Source organism: Prinia subflava, chromosome 9 (assembly GCF_021018805.1).
Source record: "Prinia subflava isolate CZ2003 ecotype Zambia chromosome 9, Cam_Psub_1.2, whole genome shotgun sequence".
NCBI lineage: Eukaryota > Metazoa > Chordata > Aves > Passeriformes > Cisticolidae > Prinia > Prinia subflava.
This window is the reverse complement of record NC_086255.1, coordinates 32512675-32531135: the sequence shown is the minus strand read 5'-3', so window position 1 is coordinate 32531135 and position 18461 is coordinate 32512675. Positions and strand designations below refer to the sequence as shown.

Below are 18461 nucleotides of genomic sequence, written 5' to 3'. Positions count from 1 at the left end.
AACAGGCCTGGACTGGGGAAATTCATTGAATTCATCAGCAAACAAATCAGAGCAAGGGAATGAGAAGTAGGCCAGATCCTAAAGACACACATTCCCCATTCTTATCTCCTTCCTGCACTTCACTTTATCCCTAATTCTTTCTCTCTCTCCTCCCCACACAGTGCCACAGGGGGATGGAGCTGTTTTGGTTGGAAAGACAGGTGTCTGCTAAGGAAGGCAGGAGCCTCCCTTGCAATGGAAAATGTAAAATCCTTCCCTCCAAATGATTCTCATTTGGAAATGAAGTGGTTCTCAGGCAAAGATAGGAGAAGAGCAATAACAGTTCTTTACTAGGACGTAGCACAAAGTGGACAGACAACCGCGAGGGCGGCATGAACAGCAAACAGAGCCCAAACCCAGCCCCAGGCGCTCTCGGCCGCAGGCACTTTCCCCTTGGCTGCAGGTCCCGCACTGCCGGCAGGGGCGCTGGTGGCTGCCCTTGGAGCTGGGGCTGTCACGGGGGCAATGCCCTCCCTGCAGGCAGCACCGGGGCCAGGAGGGATTGCGGAGACTTTTCCTTTGGACACCCAGCCCGGCCTTGGCAGTGGCGAGGAACAGGCACGGAGGTGACCCTGAGAGTGAGGGCAAGGCACAGGCTGCAGCTGAGCAAGGACAGCCTGTGCCGGGCTGAGAGGTGAAGCTGGCACTGCCCAGCGTGGAGAAGGTCCTTTCTGCAGCCCCTGTCACAGGGGAGCTTGGGCCTTGCTGCACAGATACGGCCGCTCATTGGAGCAGCTCTGACTCACAAATATATTCTCAGCCAGGTACACACACTCAGAATCGCCGAGGACAGGAACCCTGCAAGGAGGAGCAGAGCCAGTGCTGGTTCCCAGGGGACACCTTGTGGCCCTGTCCCCCCAGGCCCTGCCCGGCTCCCCGGCACTCACCAGGAGCTGAAGTTGCTGCCGTCCCCCCAGTGCAGGTGCTGGCCCTGTCTGCGCAGCCCGAGCCAGTAATCGACGTTCCCGCGGAGGCGGAAGAGCAAACCCTGCCCAGGAGAGAGGAGTGGGAGCTGCCCCGGCCCCTCGGGGGGACACGTGCCCGGGGCTCCCCCCGCACACCGGGACTCCTTCCCTGCAGGGCCCTGGCACAGGGCTGCACCCCCAGCCCTACCAGCACCCAGCCCCGCCCAGGAGCACCCCCAGGCTCCCCTCACACACCCCACACCACCCACAGCCCCTCACTCACCAGGTCCTCATCCTTGACAATGGCCAGGGAGGCCCCGAGCTTGGAGCACCGTTCCTGACCCTGCTCCCAGGTGCTGGAATCCCTGGAGAAGTAGTAGCAGAGCCCATTGTAGCCAACCCAGCCAGAGGGACAGCCTAGAACCAAGAGCGGAGTTGCAGGTGGGACTGGAAGCTGTGGGGCTGCAGGGGGAAGAGGAGAAGCTCTGAGGATTCCCCTGTGCAAGGAGCAGGGAGCCCGCTCTGCCCCGAGGGGCTGGGCCCAGCCTGCTGCCCCTCCCTTACCTGACTGCACAGCCAAGGCCACCGCCAAAGCCAGCACCAGCAACACGAGCACAACCAGCACCAACACGGGCACGGCACGGCACCTGAACCGCTTGCCTGGAGCAGGAAAGAGCTGCTGGCTGCCACAACCAGAGCCGGCCCTGCAATGTGCTCACCCAATGGCCAGAGAGCACAGGAGGGAGCCCTCAGCCAGTGTGCAACACACTCAGCTGGCAGCCAGGGAGCCAAGAGCCTGGACACAGGGGCAGGGACACAGGGGTGGGGACAGCCAGGGACACAGGGGTGGGGACAGGCTGCAGCAGGAGAACTGCACAGGCTTGGGAGCAGCTGGGGCTCTTGGTTGCAGCCACCGATGGGCAGGAGCAGAGCACGAGGACTCTTCCAGATATGAGGAAATAGCTACACACCTGCCAGCCCCATGCTTGGGAGGTGCCACTTTCACCTCCCTACAGGCCACACGGTTGGCCCTGCACTCACCTGGGAATCTTCTGAGGATCCTTCTGTGTCCATTGCCGGCTGTTGATGTTCCCTGGGGACCCAGGGGCTCCCTCACACTTCCATCACTGGTGCAGAATTCATTTTCCACACCTCCACTCACTGCACACTCACAAGTGGCATCCCCCTGCTCATGACAAGTGGCTTCTTGCACCCCAGGCAAGTGTGGAACCCCAGCTGCTGGTCCCTCCTGGAGATGCAGGAGCTCCTGCACAACTCCATGATGGGAACAGAATTTATGCTCCCCCAGGTCACAGTCGGCATCTCTCTGCTGGGAACAAACAGCCCCTTGCTCCGGAGACATCAGGAGTGCTGGAAAAGCCTTTCCGAGATCGGCCTCGGGAACAGCTTCACAGCCACGCTGGTGGCACACTGAAAGGGACATGAGGAGAGGTCACTGCCCGGGGCCGCACGGCCGGGAAGTGTCCCGGGCACGGAACAGCCCCTGTGTCCCAGCGAGAGCAGCCGGGAGAAGAGCCATCGCTGCTGCGGCACCGCCTCATCCCCAGCGAGCCGGGCAAGGAGGAGAGCGCGGGCAGCCGCTCCCTCCGCCATCTCAGCACCGGAGGGACACGGGGGAACCCGGCACAGGGAACTCACCAGAATCGACCCCTTTCCCCTCCCCCTCGGCCCGCAGCGAGCCCCGAGCCGGGGCACACCCGGGCGCGGGTCCCGCTGTGCCGGAGCAATCCCCGAGCTCCGGTCCCCGCTCCGCTCTGAGTCATTCCCGCGCTGCCGCTGCGGGGGTGGAGCCGCTCTGGGGGCGGGGCCTGTTTCGCCCTCTTGTCCAATCAGCGCGCGGGAAAGCAGCGAGGGCGGGACGTTAATCGCGGGGTTCACAGTTCCAGGCGCTCGTTGGGGTTTCCCGGCCGTTTCGTTTTTGTCTTTTCTCCCGCATGGGTCCCCTTTTTCTCAGCCGGGGTTTTCGGGGCAGGAGCGGCCTCAGCTCTCCCACTGTGAGATATCACGCTATGATTCACGTCAAAAATATAATCATAGACATCATACAATGATAGCTTGAGATGGTTATAGAATTGAGTTTTAAAAGATCAGCCAAGTAAAGACTGGAAGTAAACCTTTAATTCTTAGCTTAAAGAATGAAATTATAAGTGTTTGTAAGAAATTGATGCAAGCTTTAAGATGTTTAATTAGCAAAACTGGTAGAAGAAGGGGAAGGGGAGGAGCCATAAATGATATTCTGAGGGCATATTAGCTTTAAACCTTATAATAGCTAAAGATAGGACTGTTAAATAGTAGAAAATACTAACAGTTTAACAGTTTTTAAGACTTATAACAAATAAAGTATAAAAGTTTATAATAAACCTTAAAGTTTGAAGTTTGGGGAACATGTAACAGCTGTAGACAGAAAAAGAGAAGTAGAGCAGACAGAGAGAGGTGTGCTGACCACAACAACCCAACTATGTTCTAAGACGTGTGGTTTTAAAATTAGACAAGAAAAAAGGAAACACCTTGTAACACACTTGCTAAGCACTTTTTCTCACTTAGGCAAAATCTATAACCAAAAGTAATATCAGTAAAGACTGTAAAGAAAGAAGGGGAGACGAGAAGAACACCTTGGACCACCTGCTCTACGGATCTTCAGAAAACCACAGCTGCTGACTTGTGCCCGATCATGAAGAAAATAATTGAAACTGCAAAATTATTCATAGATATGAAGCGCATAGGACAGTATAAGAACATGGCCATTCTAGAGGATCATTTGTGCGTGTTGCTGGAGCGGTGACTCCCCACGCACCCAGCGCTGTTTGCTCCCTCTTATCGAACCAATTAATAAATTGCCTGTGCTGCTTGATATATTGGCGAGTGAAGCTTTTCATTTATAACCCAACCCCATGGAGCCTTTCGTGTTGAGGCAGATAAAAAGAATCCCAATTGTCAGCGATATCCACCACCTGCTATTCCTGCCCCTCTTACCCTGGATGGATTTAACAGTTCTTCCCTTCCTCCCACAGAGCTGGAAAGCAAAATGCCCGCCTGCCCCATGGCCATCCCTGCCGCCTTCCACCGCTCCAGCCTTGTCCCTCTTTCTCTCCCCTTTCCTTTGCACCACTTGCTCCCTCCTCCTCTCCCTGCCAGCTCGCAGCAAAGACATTTCACCCACTGGCACCACCTGCCTCCTCTCCCTCGGCCCCGTTTTGTCCACTTGCAACTCCTGGAGCCGCCTGCCCGCGGAGCCGGACCCGCCGTGGGGCCGGGAAATGCTGCAGTGAATTCTGGCAGGGATTCTTGGGCTGGGCTGGGCATGGCCAGGTGCCCGGTGCCAGCAGAACCGCTCTGTCCCTCTGCTCCTCCCCTGGGCAGGGAACAGAACACATCAGGAAAGGCTCGAGGATTGGGAAAAGGCCAGGCAGAGATCACTCACCGGTCACAGGAATAAGAGACACGACAGCAGGGAATTATTTGAATTTACCATGAAACAAATCAGAGCAAGATAATGAGAGGTAAACAGCAGGTGTTCCATCCCAGGAACCAGGACTTTGTCCTCGGCCTCTGGCAGCTGCCCCAGGGGGATAAAGGATCCCCCGGGCCCCCCAGGAGCGGCTCTGCCCCCACAATGGGGATGTGTCCAGAGCCCCCGCTCCGGCCCGGCCTTGCAGGGGCCAGCGTGGAGCAGGCGCTGAGCTGCTCCATGGAGCTTCCAGCCCCTCTGGGATCCGTCAGGGCGTGACCCAGGCAGTGCTGGGCGTCCGTGTGCGCTCGGTGCCTGTGGGCGTTTGCAATCCCGACGGAGAAATGGAGCCCAAACCGGCAGCGCCAGCACAGCTTCAGCGCTCTTCTGCCATTTCTTAGGGAATTAAATCAAAGGTAAACTCTCCCTCTGTGCCGTTTCAAAGCCTTGAAGGAAGGGGAAAACAGAGGTTCCCTCTCGATTTCGATCCTTAAATGATGCATAAGGAGGGTCTCCTCTCAACTGAATCCTTAATAACAAAGTGAATCATGGGGGTTTTACTAAATTTCGCCTCCTAAAATGAGGCGAAATGCAGTTTGTGTCGTTAAATTTCCCTCAAGAAAGACCATTCTGGGGGCTTTTGGACATCTTTTATGTCTCTGAAGCTCCCTGCAAATGGAGGGTCCCCCTCGATGGAACTCTTCTAATGGCATATGACGACGTTCATCTTAAGGGAAGCTCTTTCAAACCAAGGACAGCGGTGTTTGCCCTCCGTTTGAATCTTAAGATGATGAAAATGGGGCTCTTTCCCTCATGTCAAACCGATGGGACAGCACCAGAAGGTATTGTCCTTCGATTTAAACATGAAAGTAATGGAAAGCAATGATTGCCTGCCAAGGGAGGCACCCAAAATTATGAAAAAGGTGTGTTTTTCTTATATTGAGACACTTTAAATAATAAGTGAAGGGAGAGCCTCCCCAGCTGAAACACCATTACGGAAAAATTTTGCCCCCTCAATTAAAATTTCTTTTCTTCTTGTAACCTCCCCTTCTGTTTTGGAGGGGGAAGGGGTGAGGGGGGGGGGGGACGTGGGGGAGGAGGAACACGGATGAGGTTTGGGAAATATTAAAGGTGATAAGGCTTTTAGAATTCTGTGAAAGCAGGCTCCAGAGACAGAGAGCAGAAGAATTTGGAATTAGCTTCAACTGCAAGTTTGAAAGTAGGAAAAGTTACATTAGTACAGTAAGGATGGACATAAAACAATAAACTGAGTCTTAGGTTTGGCTAGGATAGATCTTACGACTGCAGAAAAAGACGTTTTGCAAGATAGTAGAAAGTTTTAGGCTTAACAATGGGTAATTGTTTATTGTTAATAGAGAGCACACAAGCCAGCACTGGTTGAAGCAGGTGCAGGTGTGATTTCCGCGACTGGCCAGGACAATTGTCTGTAAGCTTTAGCAATATGTTATTGCCTGGAAAACTTCTAAGATGCTCAGTACCAAAGAAATCTTTGGCTGCTGCTGGCAGACGTGCCCTGTTGCCCTCCTTCAATTGTGTAAAACCCTGTGATGAGACCGATGCTGCGGTAAAGGTTGCAAGCCCCAGATAAATCAGTCGGTCTCTCTTGGAAGAAAAGAGCTGCTCCCTCTCCCCGTGGGCTTTGAACGGAGTCAGGTGAGAACAGGGGGGACTTTCAGATGGGACATCTCTTGTCCGCAGAGGAATGGGACGTTTTTAACAGGCTTGAGACACTTTTAAAAGATAATTCTCGTACTGATATTCAGAGAAATGAACTGAAAATCTTGGTGACTTGGGTGAACACAAACTTTCAATCTCTAGACCCAAAGTCTGCTTGGACTTACGATTTCTGGGACCTGGTGAACTGGAAATTGTATAATGTTATTTCTCTTATCAGAGATGCGTCTGTTGCAAAATTATTCTCTGTGTGCCGAGCATTGCTAGAAATTTTTGAACAGATGGAATCCGCGCTTCCTCCCGGCTTCAGGACCGGACACGCGGCCCCTCCCGGGCCCCGAATCGACTTTGCGGCTGCCCCTGCGAGTCCCTCCTCTCGTCACAACGACTTTGCGTCTCCTTCGGGCCCTTGCAATGATTCCGTGTTTTTTTCCGGCATCCCAGAGCGGGTTTCCAAATCCCCCCGCTTCCCCTGGCGCCTCCACGGCCCCCCCGGCTCCCCAGAGCGTCCCTACCGCCTTCCCTGGGTCCCCGCCAGCGTTCCCCGTATCGGTTCCCTCCGTCCCTGGGCTCAGCCCCTCAGCCCCGCCCGGCTCCCCTCTGGCTTTTCGGGTCCCGCCTCCGTTTCGCCGGGCTCGGACCTTTCCGCGCCGCTGCGCAATGCCCGCATCGGCTTTGCGGAGTCCGGCCGGACTTTGGCAGCTGCCCCAGCGCGGGGCCGGGCCCGTCCAGCACCCCTGACAGGCTTTGTTCCCGTGCGCAGCCTTCGGTCTTTTCCTCACACCCTTCCCCGATTTGCTCTGCCTTGCCGAACCTCTCAGATGCCGCAGCCGCCGCCCGTGCAGCCAAATCAGCCGTGCCCGGGGAAAGCCCCAGGCCCGCTCCCCAGCCTGTCCCGCCCGCTGTGTCATCCCCGCCGCTGCTCCCTGCGCGTCCCCAGCCCTTTCAGCAGCCCCGCTGCCGCCGTGCCCCGCAGCCACAGCCCCGCGGTTCCCCGCCAGCAGCGGCACCCACGCGGGTTCTGGCAGCCCGGGCACCCTGGCAGCCCCTCCCGGGGCTGGGCCATGGCACAGCCTCCCCCCGCCTCCTCCGCCACAGCAGCGCCTTGGAACGCCCCGGCTCCCGGCCGCTGTCGCCCGGCTCCAGGACCGGGTGGCAGCAGAGCGGCTCCCGCTCCCGGAGCGGCTGGCTTCGCTCAGCGCTGCCGAAATACAAATCCTTGCGCTGCTGCGCCTCCCACGGACGGCGGAAGAGTTTCTACTGTTAACAAAATGGGAATTCTCAGACTTGTTCTAATTCTGAGCTCGGTCAAACAGCCCAAGGGCTCCAGCCTGAAGCCGCCCCCCGAGCGCCTCAGGCTGCGGTCACAGCACAGACGCAGACACAGACACAGCCAAGGCTCACAGCACGGGTGCCGCCCGCTGCTCCCGGCTCAGGAGAAGCTGAGACAGTCCAGGCATTTTCTGCACAAACACCAGACACTGCAAATCACTCCGCTGCTGCTCCTGCCTCACCTAATTCTGGTCTCACAAACTGCACACACAATTCTGGTTTGTTCCGCTCCAAACCAGAGGCTTCCTCGGTTTCCGAAAAAGCGGGGAACCCTCCAGGGACCGATTCGGAAACGAATTCACCACGCTTAACTGATTGGTCTGATGGCAAACGAAATCATAGACAAGATAAGGATTCTGGTTCTTCAAACAACAAATTCCTGGCTACGGCTGTAAGATATGGTAGGAATAATCGAAATCTCGAATATGAAACCACATCCCATCATGATATTAAAGAACTTAGACAAGCAGCAAAGGATAGTGAGCTGACTTCTCCTTATTTAATAATGTAGTGAAAAGTATTTTTAGTTCCTATGAGCTCGTTCTAGCAGATTGTCGCAACGTGTCTTCCATGACTTTAACCAGCTGGCAGTACATGCTACGGGACTTGGAGTGGAGATAGCATCTCAACGAGTTAACTAAAAAGAGTGGATCCACTGCTGTTTCTTCATTCTCAAGTATTTTTTAGGATTCCAGAAAAAGATACCTGAACTTCGTTGACAGCTTCCTATGAACTGCTAGTCTTGTGAGTTCTTCCAGTTAGCATCTCTGCCCTGAAAGAAACTCCAGAGAAAATGGGATTCTGTACGGTTTGATTAAATTTTTGTCCTAGATTTTATTTGTTTACTTTATACAAATGTACCAGTTTGCTGTGTTTGAAGTGTTTTACGGCTATTATTGTTGAGAGCCTTGTTTAAAAATATGTTCAGGGACATCCCTCTAGTTTAGAGCCTGGGTCCTGGCTACGCCCTGACTCTCCCTAGGCGGGAGATTTACCAACAGACCCAGTGTTTTCTGCATCAGAACAATGTTTGAGTCACTTTTGAGTTGACAATTGGACCTTTCCAATATGACAGCTGGACTCAATTTTAAACTAACCTTGAAGAACCATGATCTGGAGATGATTCATCCAATTCTTAACTAATTTAAGGTGAAGATTCAGCTGTTCAGACCCTGGATGATGGTACAATATTTTAGACAGACATTGATAATTATTTACTTTTAGATGTGTTATTAATGATGTGTGTTATTTAACTTATCCTTATTGAATTTAAGTTTCTTGTTTTATTGAATATGCTGTTTTGTTTTAAGGTTGAAGAACAAAAGGGGGGGAGTTGGCTCCTCAAGAACGCCTGTCAAATGCATTGTATGTTCTTAATTTTTTGAACTGCTCCTTGGTAGTTTCTAATTCCCCAGCTGTGAGTCCCTTCAGCAGTAATCTGCACCTACAGCCCCGGCAGAAAGCCCCGATGCTGAAGCTGAACCGAAGTGGATTGCAGAGAAGAGCGCCAGGCCGTGTCCCACACGAGAACGCCCTGACGGCTCCGTGAGCAGAGCAGCAGGCACGCAGACGTGAGCCAGGCACAGCCTGCGGGTCACGCCTGACATCCCCTGTGCACCCTGCAACCTGCAAACCCAACTTAATGTCCGTGACAGATGTGGGAATTGCTGGTTTTGGAGAGCCCTTTTGGGCAAAAGTGTGGTCTCCTGAAGCTGAGCTTTGGTAAGACCGGGGACTAGAGTAACGTGAGACTAACTAGTATGGTTTCTAGCACGAACTCCGGTTTATTTACCTAGATGGCGGGTTATATACAAACAGAATAGTTTATAAGAAGAGGTGCATTCTGATAGGCAGTGAGAATACAGAAGTATGTAAGCTCTTGAAGTTTAAAGTAGCTACCGTGTCTTCCCAGTAACTATTCTGTGCTAGTAACACTACTACTTTAACACATTCCTAGTAGCAGATAAGTTTATCTGCTACTACGTATGCTGAACGTACTGAGGCTTGCTAGACCGGGCTTGAGGCCTGGTCTGAAGCCTGGACTGAAGCCCAGTTTTGCAGATAGCTCTACCTTATGATATAAGCTATCCTCCTACAGTCTCCGTTGTGTTGTAGAGTCCAAAGCAGTGCATTTCCTCGTTAGCTGCTAAAAGGGGAAATGACCTCTTCTAATACAATCTCTCAGTCCCCAGGTAAGGCTGGAAGGAACAGGAGCTGGAAGAGTTAACAGCTCAGCTCAGAGGAGAGGATGGATCACGGCTGGATGATTTGTTCCAAGGATGGAACGCTGCCCGTTGGTTGAAGGAGCTGTGCAGAGCAGGTTTGGAGGTGTTGGTTATTTCAGGGGTGGGACTGGAAGTGGCACCTTGTACACTCCGGTGTGCTCGAACGAGCAGAGGCACCAAGGAAGTTCTTGTTGTTGAAGGGGAGACGTGGAAAGGGGAATCACAGGAAGGTCTCAAAATCTTACAAAGGAAGTGGATGCAAGTACAGACACAGATGAAGGTTTTGAATTAAGACCTTGGAACGGACGAGACTTATTAGAACAATAAACAGCAACTACTGCTGGATTTGACATAAACCCCTTGGATTAGACCAGACCTTTTACAGCATTAATCACTGTGTTCTAAAATAACAATGCTTAAGGGAAGCAAGAAAAGTGCCTTAGATGGGTAAAGAGAAAACTGTATTACAGTAGAATTGTGTAACATAAGGTAGAAAATAACAACAAACTCAAGAAAATTTCTTTGTAGTTAAACCAAGTGGGAGAATTGTGGGGAACACTAAAAGTAAAAAGGATTTTTAGGAGCTGAAAAAGCAGTCCTCAGACAGAAAAAGCTGAGAACTCAGAATTTGCTGCAATTGAAGAATTTGAAAGTAGAGAAGATACAGTAGGAGAACAAACAAGGACATGGGAAATAAAGGTTGAGTTTCTAGATTTGGCATGAATAAATCTTAACACTGCAGAAATAGATGCCTGACAAGGTACTAGAAGGTCTTCAGCCTAATAAGAGTATTGTGTATTGTCAATAGAAAAGCACAAGCGAGCATTGTGTGAAGCAGAGGTACGTGTGCTATAATCGATTGCCTAAAACAACTGTCTGTAAGCTTTAGCAGTGTAGTATTGGCTGAAAAGTTTTTAAGATGCTCAGTGACAAAGAAATGAGCGGCTGCCGCTGGCAGGCTGCGTGCTGCTGCTTTTTCTCAATGGTCTCAACTCCTGTACTGAGCCTGATGCTCCATTAAAGATCAAGAACAGCTCCCCCGGCAGTCCCGTCCTGTTCCTGCCTTCGCCAGCACAAGAGAATCCCGTGAGGGAGCTGGGAGGGACAGTGGGAGCAGCGGGAGTGAACAAGAAGGAGCACGGGGAGGGATTTTAGGAGCCCTGGGAAGGAATAGTGCTCCCAGTTCCTTCCCAGAGCTCTCAGCATCCGTGCCGGTGCTTGGCAGTAAGAGGGATACTGGGAGGGAGCTGGGAGGGAACTCCTCCCCACTCTGCAAGGTGCAGCAGCCCCGTATGTGACCAGTGAGGAGGGGGAAGAGCCCCCAGTCCCTCCCCAGTGCCTCCACAAAAGGGGCCTACGAGAAGAGAAGGGATTTTAATTGACCGGGGGGAATTTTTTTTCTGACTGTGTTTCCACTGGGGAGGATCCCCCTTCATGTACGATTTGAAGGGTTTCAGCAGAAGGAAAACACACCTTTTTCCGTAATTTGGGTGTCTCATTTGGCGAGTAATATTTGCATTCCAATATTTTCATGTTTAAATGGAAAGAGAATATCTTTATCATGCTCTACAATGGATTTGAATTGAGGGAAAGAGCCCCATTTTCATCACCTTAAGGTTCAAATTGAGGGCAAACACCGCTGTCCCTGGTTTGAAAGGGCTTCCCTTGAGAGGAACCTCTTCATGTGCCATTAGAAGAGTTCCATCGAGGGGCACCCTCCATTTGCAGGGAGCTTCAGAGACAGAAAAGATGTCCAAAAGCCCCCAGAATGGTCTTTCTTGAGGGAAATTAAGAAGGAAAGTGCATATCCCCTGATTTTAGGAGGCTTAATTAGGGGAAAATCCTCGACACACTTTTTATACGGGCTTAAATTTGGAGGAGACCCTTTTTATGCATCATTTAGGGATCTAAATCGAGAGGTAACCTCCGTTTTCCCCATGATTTAAGGGTTGGAACATTAAGATTTTGGAAAAGAACCGTGAAGCGGCGCTGCGCCTTCCGCGGCACCTCCGGAGGAGGGGCCGGGCGGGGCATCCGACACCTCCCAAAACCCGCTCCGCCCGCACACCCACATGGGCTTGGAATTGCAGCGGCAGGAGCCAAAGCCGGAGTGTCCGTCCGGGAGCGGCGAGAGGGCAGAGCTCGGAGATTGCTCCAGCACAGGCGGGACCCGCGCTCGGTTCTGCCCCGGCTCGGGGCTCGCTGCGGGCGGAGGGGCCGCGGGGAGGGGCAGGGGGCGGCTCTGGTGAGTTCCTTGTGCCGGGTTCCCCCGTGTCATCCCCGACCGGGGCCGCGGGATCGCTCCGTCGCTTCCTCAGCTCTCGGGGCACCCCGGGCGAGCCGAGGCTTCTTGGCGCTGCCTTCTCTGCCAGGACCCGCTTCGTGTTCCCACGCAGGGACCCAAAGCGGCTGTGCCGCGCTCGCTGTCCCCGGGCTCCGACCCGCCGCGACAGGGAATCGTGCGGGGACAATCCTGAGCAGCCCGGGGCTGCTGCTTCTTCCCCTCGGCAGGCGGACTCCGAGCCGCAGCTGTCCTGTGCCCGCCTCCGGCAGCTCGCAGGCGCTGTCCCCGCCTGTCCCGGCACGGAGCTGGGCTGCAGCGGCTGCACAGCCCCAGGGGCCGCGGCTGCGGGCACCGGAGAGCTCCCGGAGGCCGCGCTTGTCTCCGCAGGTGCTGCCGCAGCGTCCGCGGAGCGGGGCCAGGGCGGCGCTGAGCTGGCAGCGCCTTCCTGAGCCTCGGTGTCCCGCAGGGCCGGCACCAGCAGTGACCTCTCCTCATGTCCCTTTCAGTGTGCCACCAGCGTGGCTGTGAAGCTGTTCCCGAGGCCAATCTCGGAAAGGCTTTTCCAGCACTCCTGATGTCTCCGGAGCAAGGGGCTGTTTGTTCCCAGCAGAGAGATGCCAGCTGTGACCTGGAGGAGAGTGAATTGTGCTCCCATCATGGAGTTGTAAAGGAGCTCCTGCATCTCCAGGAGGGACCAGCAGCTGGGGTTCCACACTTGCCTGGGGTGCAAGAAGCCACTTGTCATGAGCAGGGGGATGCCACTTGTGAGTGTGCAGGAAATGAAGATGTGGAGAGTGGATTCTGCAGCCGTGATGGGAGTGTGAGGGAGCCCCTGTGTCCCAAGGCCACATCAGCACCCAGCAATGCACACAGAAGGATCCTCAGAAGATTTCCAGGTGAGTGCAGGGCCAACCGTGTGCCTGTAGGGAGGGGACAGTGTCACCTTCCAAGGACATGGCTGCCAGGTGTGTGGCTGTTTCCCAATGTCTGGAAGAGGCCTCATGCTCTGCTTCCCTCACTCAGTGCCTGCATCCAACAGCCCCAGCTGCCCTAAAGCATTTGCAGTTCCCCTCTGCAGCCTGTCTCCACCCCTGTGTCCCCCTCCTCCTCCCCCTGGACTGGGAACAGAAGACAGCAGGAAAGGCTCGAGGGTCTCCATAAAAGCAGCAAGAGGATCTCTCACCCATTATGGGCATAGCAGGACCAGATGGGGGAAATTCATTGAATTCCTTAGCAAACAATTCAGAGCATGGAAATGAGAAGTTGGTCAGATCCTAAAGATGCACCTTCCCCACTACATAATATCCCTCCTGGGCTCCACTTGATCCTCGATTCCTTCTCTCCTTCCTCTCCACACAGTGCACAGAGGGATGGGGCTGTTTTTGTTTAAAGGACAGGTGTCTGCTAAGGAAGGCAGGAGCCTCCCTTGCAATGGAAAATGGAAAATCCTTCCCTCCAAATGATTCTCATTTTAAAATGAAGTGGTTCTCAGGAAAAGATATGAGAAGAGGAATAACAGATCTTTACTGGAACATAGCACAAAGCGGACAGACAACCCCGAGGGCGGCATGAACAACAAACAGAGCCCAAACCCAGCCCCAGGCGCTCTCGGCCGCGGGCACTTTCCCCTTGGCTGCAGTTCCCGCACCGCCGGCAGGGGCGCTGGTGGCTGCCCTTGGAGCTGGGGGTGTCACGGGGGCAATGCCCTCCCTGCAGGCAGCACCGGGGCCAGGAGGGATTGCGGAGACTTTTCCTTTGGACACCCAGCCCGGCCTTGGCGGTAGCGAGGAACAGGCACCGAGGTGACCCTGAGAGTGAGGGCAAGGCACAGGCTGCAGCTGAGCAAGGACAGCCTGTGCCGGGCTGAGAGGTGAAACTGAGACTGTCCAGAGTGGAGAAGGTCCTTTCTGCAGCCCCTGTCACAGGGGAGCTTGGGCCTTGCTGCATAGATACGGCCGCTCATTGGAGCAGCTCTGACTCACAAATACATTCTCAGCCAGGTACACACACTCGGAATCGCCAAGGACAGGAACCCTGCAAGGAGGAGCAGAGCCAGCGCTGGTTCCCGGGGGACACCTTGTGGCCCTGTCCCCCCAGGCCCTGCCCGGCTCCCCGGCACTCACCAGGAGCTGAAGTTGCTGCCGTCCCCCCAGTGCAGGCGCTGGCCCCGTCTGCGCAGCCCGAGCCAGTAATCGACGTTCCCGCGGAGGCGGAAGAGCAAACCCTGCCCAGGAGAGAGGAGTGGGAGCTGCCCCGGCCCCTCGGCGGGACACGTGCCTGGGGCTCCCCCCACACGCCGGGGCTTCTTCCCTGCAGGGCCCCGGCAAAGGGCTGCACCCCCAGCCCTACCAGCACCCAGCCCGGCCCAGGAGCACCCCCAGGCTCCCCTCACACACCCCACAGCACCCACAGCCCCTCACTCACCATGTGCTCATCCTTGACAATGGCCAGGGAGGCCCCGAGCTCAGAGCACTGTTCCTGACCCTGCTCCCAGGTGCTGGAATCCCTGGAGAAGTAGTAGCAGACCCCATTGTAGCCAACCCAGCCAGAGGGACAGCACTGTGGAGTCGCAGGAATGACTGGAAGCTGTGGGGCTGCAGGGGGAAGAGGAGAAGCTCTGAGGATTCCCCTGTGCAGGGAGCAGGGAGCCCGCTCTGCCCCGAGGGGCTGGGCCCAGCCTGCTGCCCCTCCCTTACCTGACTGCACAGCCAAGGCCACCGCCAAAGCCAGCACCAGCAACACGAGCACAACCAGCACCAACACGGGCACGGCACGGCACCTGAACCGCTTGCCTGGAGCAGGAAAGAGCTGCTGGCTGCCACAACCAGAGCCGGCCCTGCAATGTGCTCAGCCAATGGCCAGGGAGCACAGGAGGGAGCCCTGAGCCAGTGTGCAACACACTCAGCTGGCAGCCAGGGAGCCAAGAGCCTGGACACAGGGGCAGGGACACAGGGGTGGGGACAGCCAGGGACACAGGGGTGGGGACAGCCAGGGACACAGGGGTGGGGACAGGCTGCAGCAGGAGAACTGCACAGGCTTAGGGGCAGCTGGGACTGATGGTTCAGCCACTGGTGGGCAGGAGCTCAGCACGAGGACTCTGCCTGACACTGGGAAAGAGTCCCACACATGATCTGTCCTTGAAAGGTGACACTGTCCTCTCCCTACAGGCACACGGTTGGCCCTGCACTCACCCGGGAATCTTCTGAGGATCCTTCTGTGTGCATTGCCGGGTGCTGATGTTCCCTGGGGACCCAGGGGCTCCCTCACACTCCCATCACTGATGCAGAATTTATTTTCCACATCTCCACTCGTTGCACGCTCACAAGTGGCATTCGCCTGCTCATGACAAGTGGCTTCTTGCACCCCAGGCAAGTGTGGAACCCCAGCTGCTGGTCCCTCCTGGAGATGCAGGAGCTCCTGCACAACTCCATGATCGGAGCACAATTCACTCTCCTCCAGCTCACAGCCGGCATCTCTCTGCTGGGAACAAACAGCCCCTTGCTCCAGAGACATCAGGAGTGCTGAAAAAGCCTTTCGGAGATCGGTCTCGAGAACAGCTTCACAGCCGCGCTGGTGGCACTGAAAGGGACATGAGGAGAGGTCACTGCCCGGGGCCGCAGGGCCGGGAAGTGTCCCGGGCACGGAGCAGCCCCTGTGTCCCAGCGAGAGCAGCCGGGATGAGCCATCGCTGCTGCGGCACCGCCTCGTCCCCAGCGACCGGGCAAGGAGGAGAGCGCGGGCAGCCGCTCCCTCCGCCATCTCAGCGCCGGGAGGACACGGGGGAACCCGGCACAGGGAACTCACCTGAACCGGCCCCTGCCCCTCACCGCGGCCCCTCGGCCCGCAGCGAGCCCCGAGCCGGGGCACACCGGGCGCGGGTCCCCCTGTGCCGGAGCAATCTCCGAGCTCCGCCGCCGCTCCGCTCCCGCCCTGAGCCCCCCGCGCCGCTGCGGGGCTGGAGCCGCTCTGGGGGCGGGGCGTCCTTGGGCCGCTCTGTCCAATCAGCGCGCGGGAAAGCAGCGAGGGGCTCGGAGACCCCCGGGCTCTGCTTTCCTTCCCTGCTGCTCTGTCTCGTTTTCTCATTTTTCTTATAGCAGACATGGATTTTTCGGGACTCGAGCCGCCAGGGCGCTGCTCGCCAGCGGGACCTTTGAAGTTGAGGCAAATCAAATGAATCCCAATTATCGGCGATATCCACCACCTGTCATTCGTCTTCTCTTTTCCTGGATGGATTTAACAGTTCTTCTTTTCACCACACAGAGCTGAAAAGCAAAATGCCCGCCTGCCCCATGGCCATCCCCGCCTCCTTCCACCGCTCCAGCCTTGTCCCTCTTTCTCTCCCCTTTCCTTTGCACCACTTGCTCCCTCCTCCTCTCCCTGCCAGCTCGCAGCAAAGACATTTCACCCACGGGCACCACCTGCCTCCTCTCCCTCGGCCCCGTTTTGCCCACTTGCAACTCCTGGAGCCGCCTGCCCGCGGAGCCGGACCCGCCGTGGGGCCGGGAAATGCTGCAGTGAATTCTGGCAGGGATTCTTGGGCTGGGCTGGGCATGGCCAGGTGCCCGGAGCCAGCAGAACCGCTCTGTCCCTCTGCTCCTGTCCCTGGGCAGGGAACAGAACACATCAGGAAAGGCTCGAGGATCGGGAAAAGGCCAGGCAGAGATCACTCACCTGTCACAGGAATGAGAGACACGACAGCAGAAAATTATTTGAGTTACCTCTCAAACAAATCGAGCAAGATAATGAGAGGTAAACAGCAGGGGTTCCATCCCAGGAACCAGGACTTTGTCCTCGGCCTCTGGCAGCTGCCCCAGGGGGATAAAGGATCCCCCGGGCCCCCCAGCAGCGGCTCTGCCCCCGCAATGGGGATGTGTCCAGAGCCCCCGCTCCGGCCCGGCCTTGCAGGGGCCAGCGTGAAGCAGGCACTGAGCTGCTCCATGGAGCTTCCAGCCCCTCTGGGATCCGTCGGGGAGCGACCCAGGCAGTGCTGGGCGTCCGTGGGCGCTCGGTGCCTGTGGGCATTTGCAATCCCGACGGAGAAATGGAGCCCAAACCGGCAACGCCAGCACAGCTTCAGTGCTCTTCTGCCATTTCTTAAGGAATTAAATCAAGGGTAAACTCTCCCTTTGTGGCATTTCAATGCCCTGAATGAAGGGGAGAATTTAGGTCCCTCTCAATTTAGGTCCCTAAATGATGCATAAGGAGTGTCTCCCTTCAATAAAATCCCAAATAAAAAGTGAATCATAGGTGTTTATTTCCTCAATTTGGCCTCTTAAAATGAGGGGCAATGCAGTTTTGTTCTTCAATTTCCCTCGAGAAAAAACATTCTGGGGGCTTTTGGACATCTTTTCTGTCTCTGAAGCTCCCTGCAAATGGACGGTCCCCCTCGATGGAACTCTTCTAATGGCACATGAAGAGGTTCCTCTCAAGGGAAGCCCTTTCAAAGCAGGGACAGCGGTGTTTGCCCTCAATTTGAACCTTAAGATGATGAAAATGGGGCTCTTTCCCTCAATTCAAACCCATTGTAGAGCATGATAAAGATATTCTCTTTTCATTTAAACGTGAAAGTAATGGAAAGCAGTGATTGCCCACTATCGGAGACACTCAAAATTATGAAAATGTGTGTTTTCCTTCAATTGAGACCCTTCACATCATGGGTGAATTGGGATCCTCCACAGCTGAAACACGATTATGGAAAAATTCTTCTCCCCTCAATTTCAGTTTCTTTGCTTCTCATAACCCCCTTTTTGGGAGGAAAGAACACTGGGAGTGACTGGGGGCACTTCCCCCTCCTCACTGGTCACACCCGGGGCTGCTGCACCTTGCAGAGTGGGGAGGAGTTCCCTCCCAGCTCCCTCCCAGTATCCCTCTTACTGCCAAGCACCGGCAGGGATGCTGAGAGCTCTGGGAAGGAACAGGGAGCACTACTCCTTCCCAGTGCTCCTAAAATCCCTCCCCGTGCTCCTTCTTGTTCTCTCCTGCTGCTCCCACTGTCCCTCCCAGCTCCCTCATGGGATTCTCTGTGCTCCCAGTTCCCTCCCCCTGTTGCCAGGATCTCCTGCAGTGCTGCCCCCACCACTGATGGATTGTGGAAGAGATAAGGAACTCGCTCCACCTGGTTGTAACAGCTGGCCCAGTAACAAAAGGCACACACCCCTCCCCCCTGGAGTTATGAAGAATGAGTAATACAAGAGAGAAAAAAAACTCCACCTCCCCATCCGGTTTCAACTGATGGCAAATAGAAGACACATTTTTGTTTACATATTGCAACCCAAGACATTATCCTCCCCTTATTCTATTACCATCTACTATCATACCCAAATTAATAAACTCTATTTTATATATACATACTCAATGAAACGTTACACACAATTCTCACTCAAGATTAGTTTTCCCTGTGGTACACAACTGCTTTCTCCATCTTTCTGTGTTTTCCACCAAGTGTAACCAGGTCCTTGAGCAAAACCAATCCCACGGATGTGTTCACCTTTACCTGAGGTGGGATTAATCCA

The 18461-nt window shown here is 54.9% G+C and overlaps 2 protein-coding genes across 2 annotated transcripts; both read right to left on the bottom strand.

Annotated features, from left to right (window-relative positions):
- Positions 1-366: 366 nt before the first annotated feature.
- LOC134554991 (early activation antigen CD69-like) lies at positions 367-15890 on the bottom strand. Its single transcript, XM_063406236.1, has 6 exons — positions 15754-15890; positions 1986-2375; positions 1509-1604; positions 1228-1406; positions 927-1027; positions 367-837 (listed from the first exon to the last, which is right to left on the bottom strand). The coding sequence occupies exons 2-6, from the start codon at positions 2305-2307 to the stop codon at positions 723-725; spliced, it is 813 nt and encodes a 270-aa protein (XP_063262306.1). The 5' UTR covers positions 2308-2375; positions 15754-15890; the 3' UTR covers positions 367-722.
- On the bottom strand, positions 13463-16050 carry LOC134554974 (uncharacterized). The gene is made up of 5 exons (XM_063406194.1): positions 15141-16050; positions 14646-14741; positions 14374-14543; positions 14073-14173; positions 13463-13983 (listed from the first exon to the last, which is right to left on the bottom strand). The coding sequence occupies exons 1-5, from the start codon at positions 16048-16050 to the stop codon at positions 13869-13871; spliced, it is 1392 nt and encodes a 463-aa protein (XP_063262264.1). The 3' UTR covers positions 13463-13868.
- Positions 16051-18461: the final 2411 nt, after the last annotated feature.

Bases quoted from the DNA above. Each gene is read 5' to 3' on its own strand.
- LOC134554974 (XM_063406194.1), bottom strand. From the start codon at position 16,050: ATGTCTGCTATAAGAAAAATGAGAAAACGAGACAGAGCAGCAGGGAAG. The intron at 14,742-15,140 runs GTGAGTGCAGGG...TTCCTGCTCCAG, and splicing joins GATCCTCAGAAGATTCCCGG to GCAAGCGGTTCAGGTGCCGT. The intron at 14,544-14,645 runs GTAAGGGAGGGG...TTCCCCCTGCAG, and splicing joins GGCCTTGGCTGTGCAGTCAG to CCCCACAGCTTCCAGTCATT.
- LOC134554991 (XM_063406236.1), bottom strand. From the start codon at position 2,307: ATGTCTCCGGAGCAAGGGGCTGTTTGTTCCCAGCAGAGAGATGCCGAC. The intron at 1,407-1,508 runs GTAAGGGAGGGG...TTCCCCCTGCAG, and splicing joins GGCCTTGGCTGTGCAGTCAG to CCCCACAGCTTCCAGTCCCA. The intron at 838-926 runs GTGAGTGCCGGG...TCCTCCTTGCAG, and splicing joins GGCAGCAACTTCAGCTCCTG to GGTTCCTGTCCTCGGCGATT.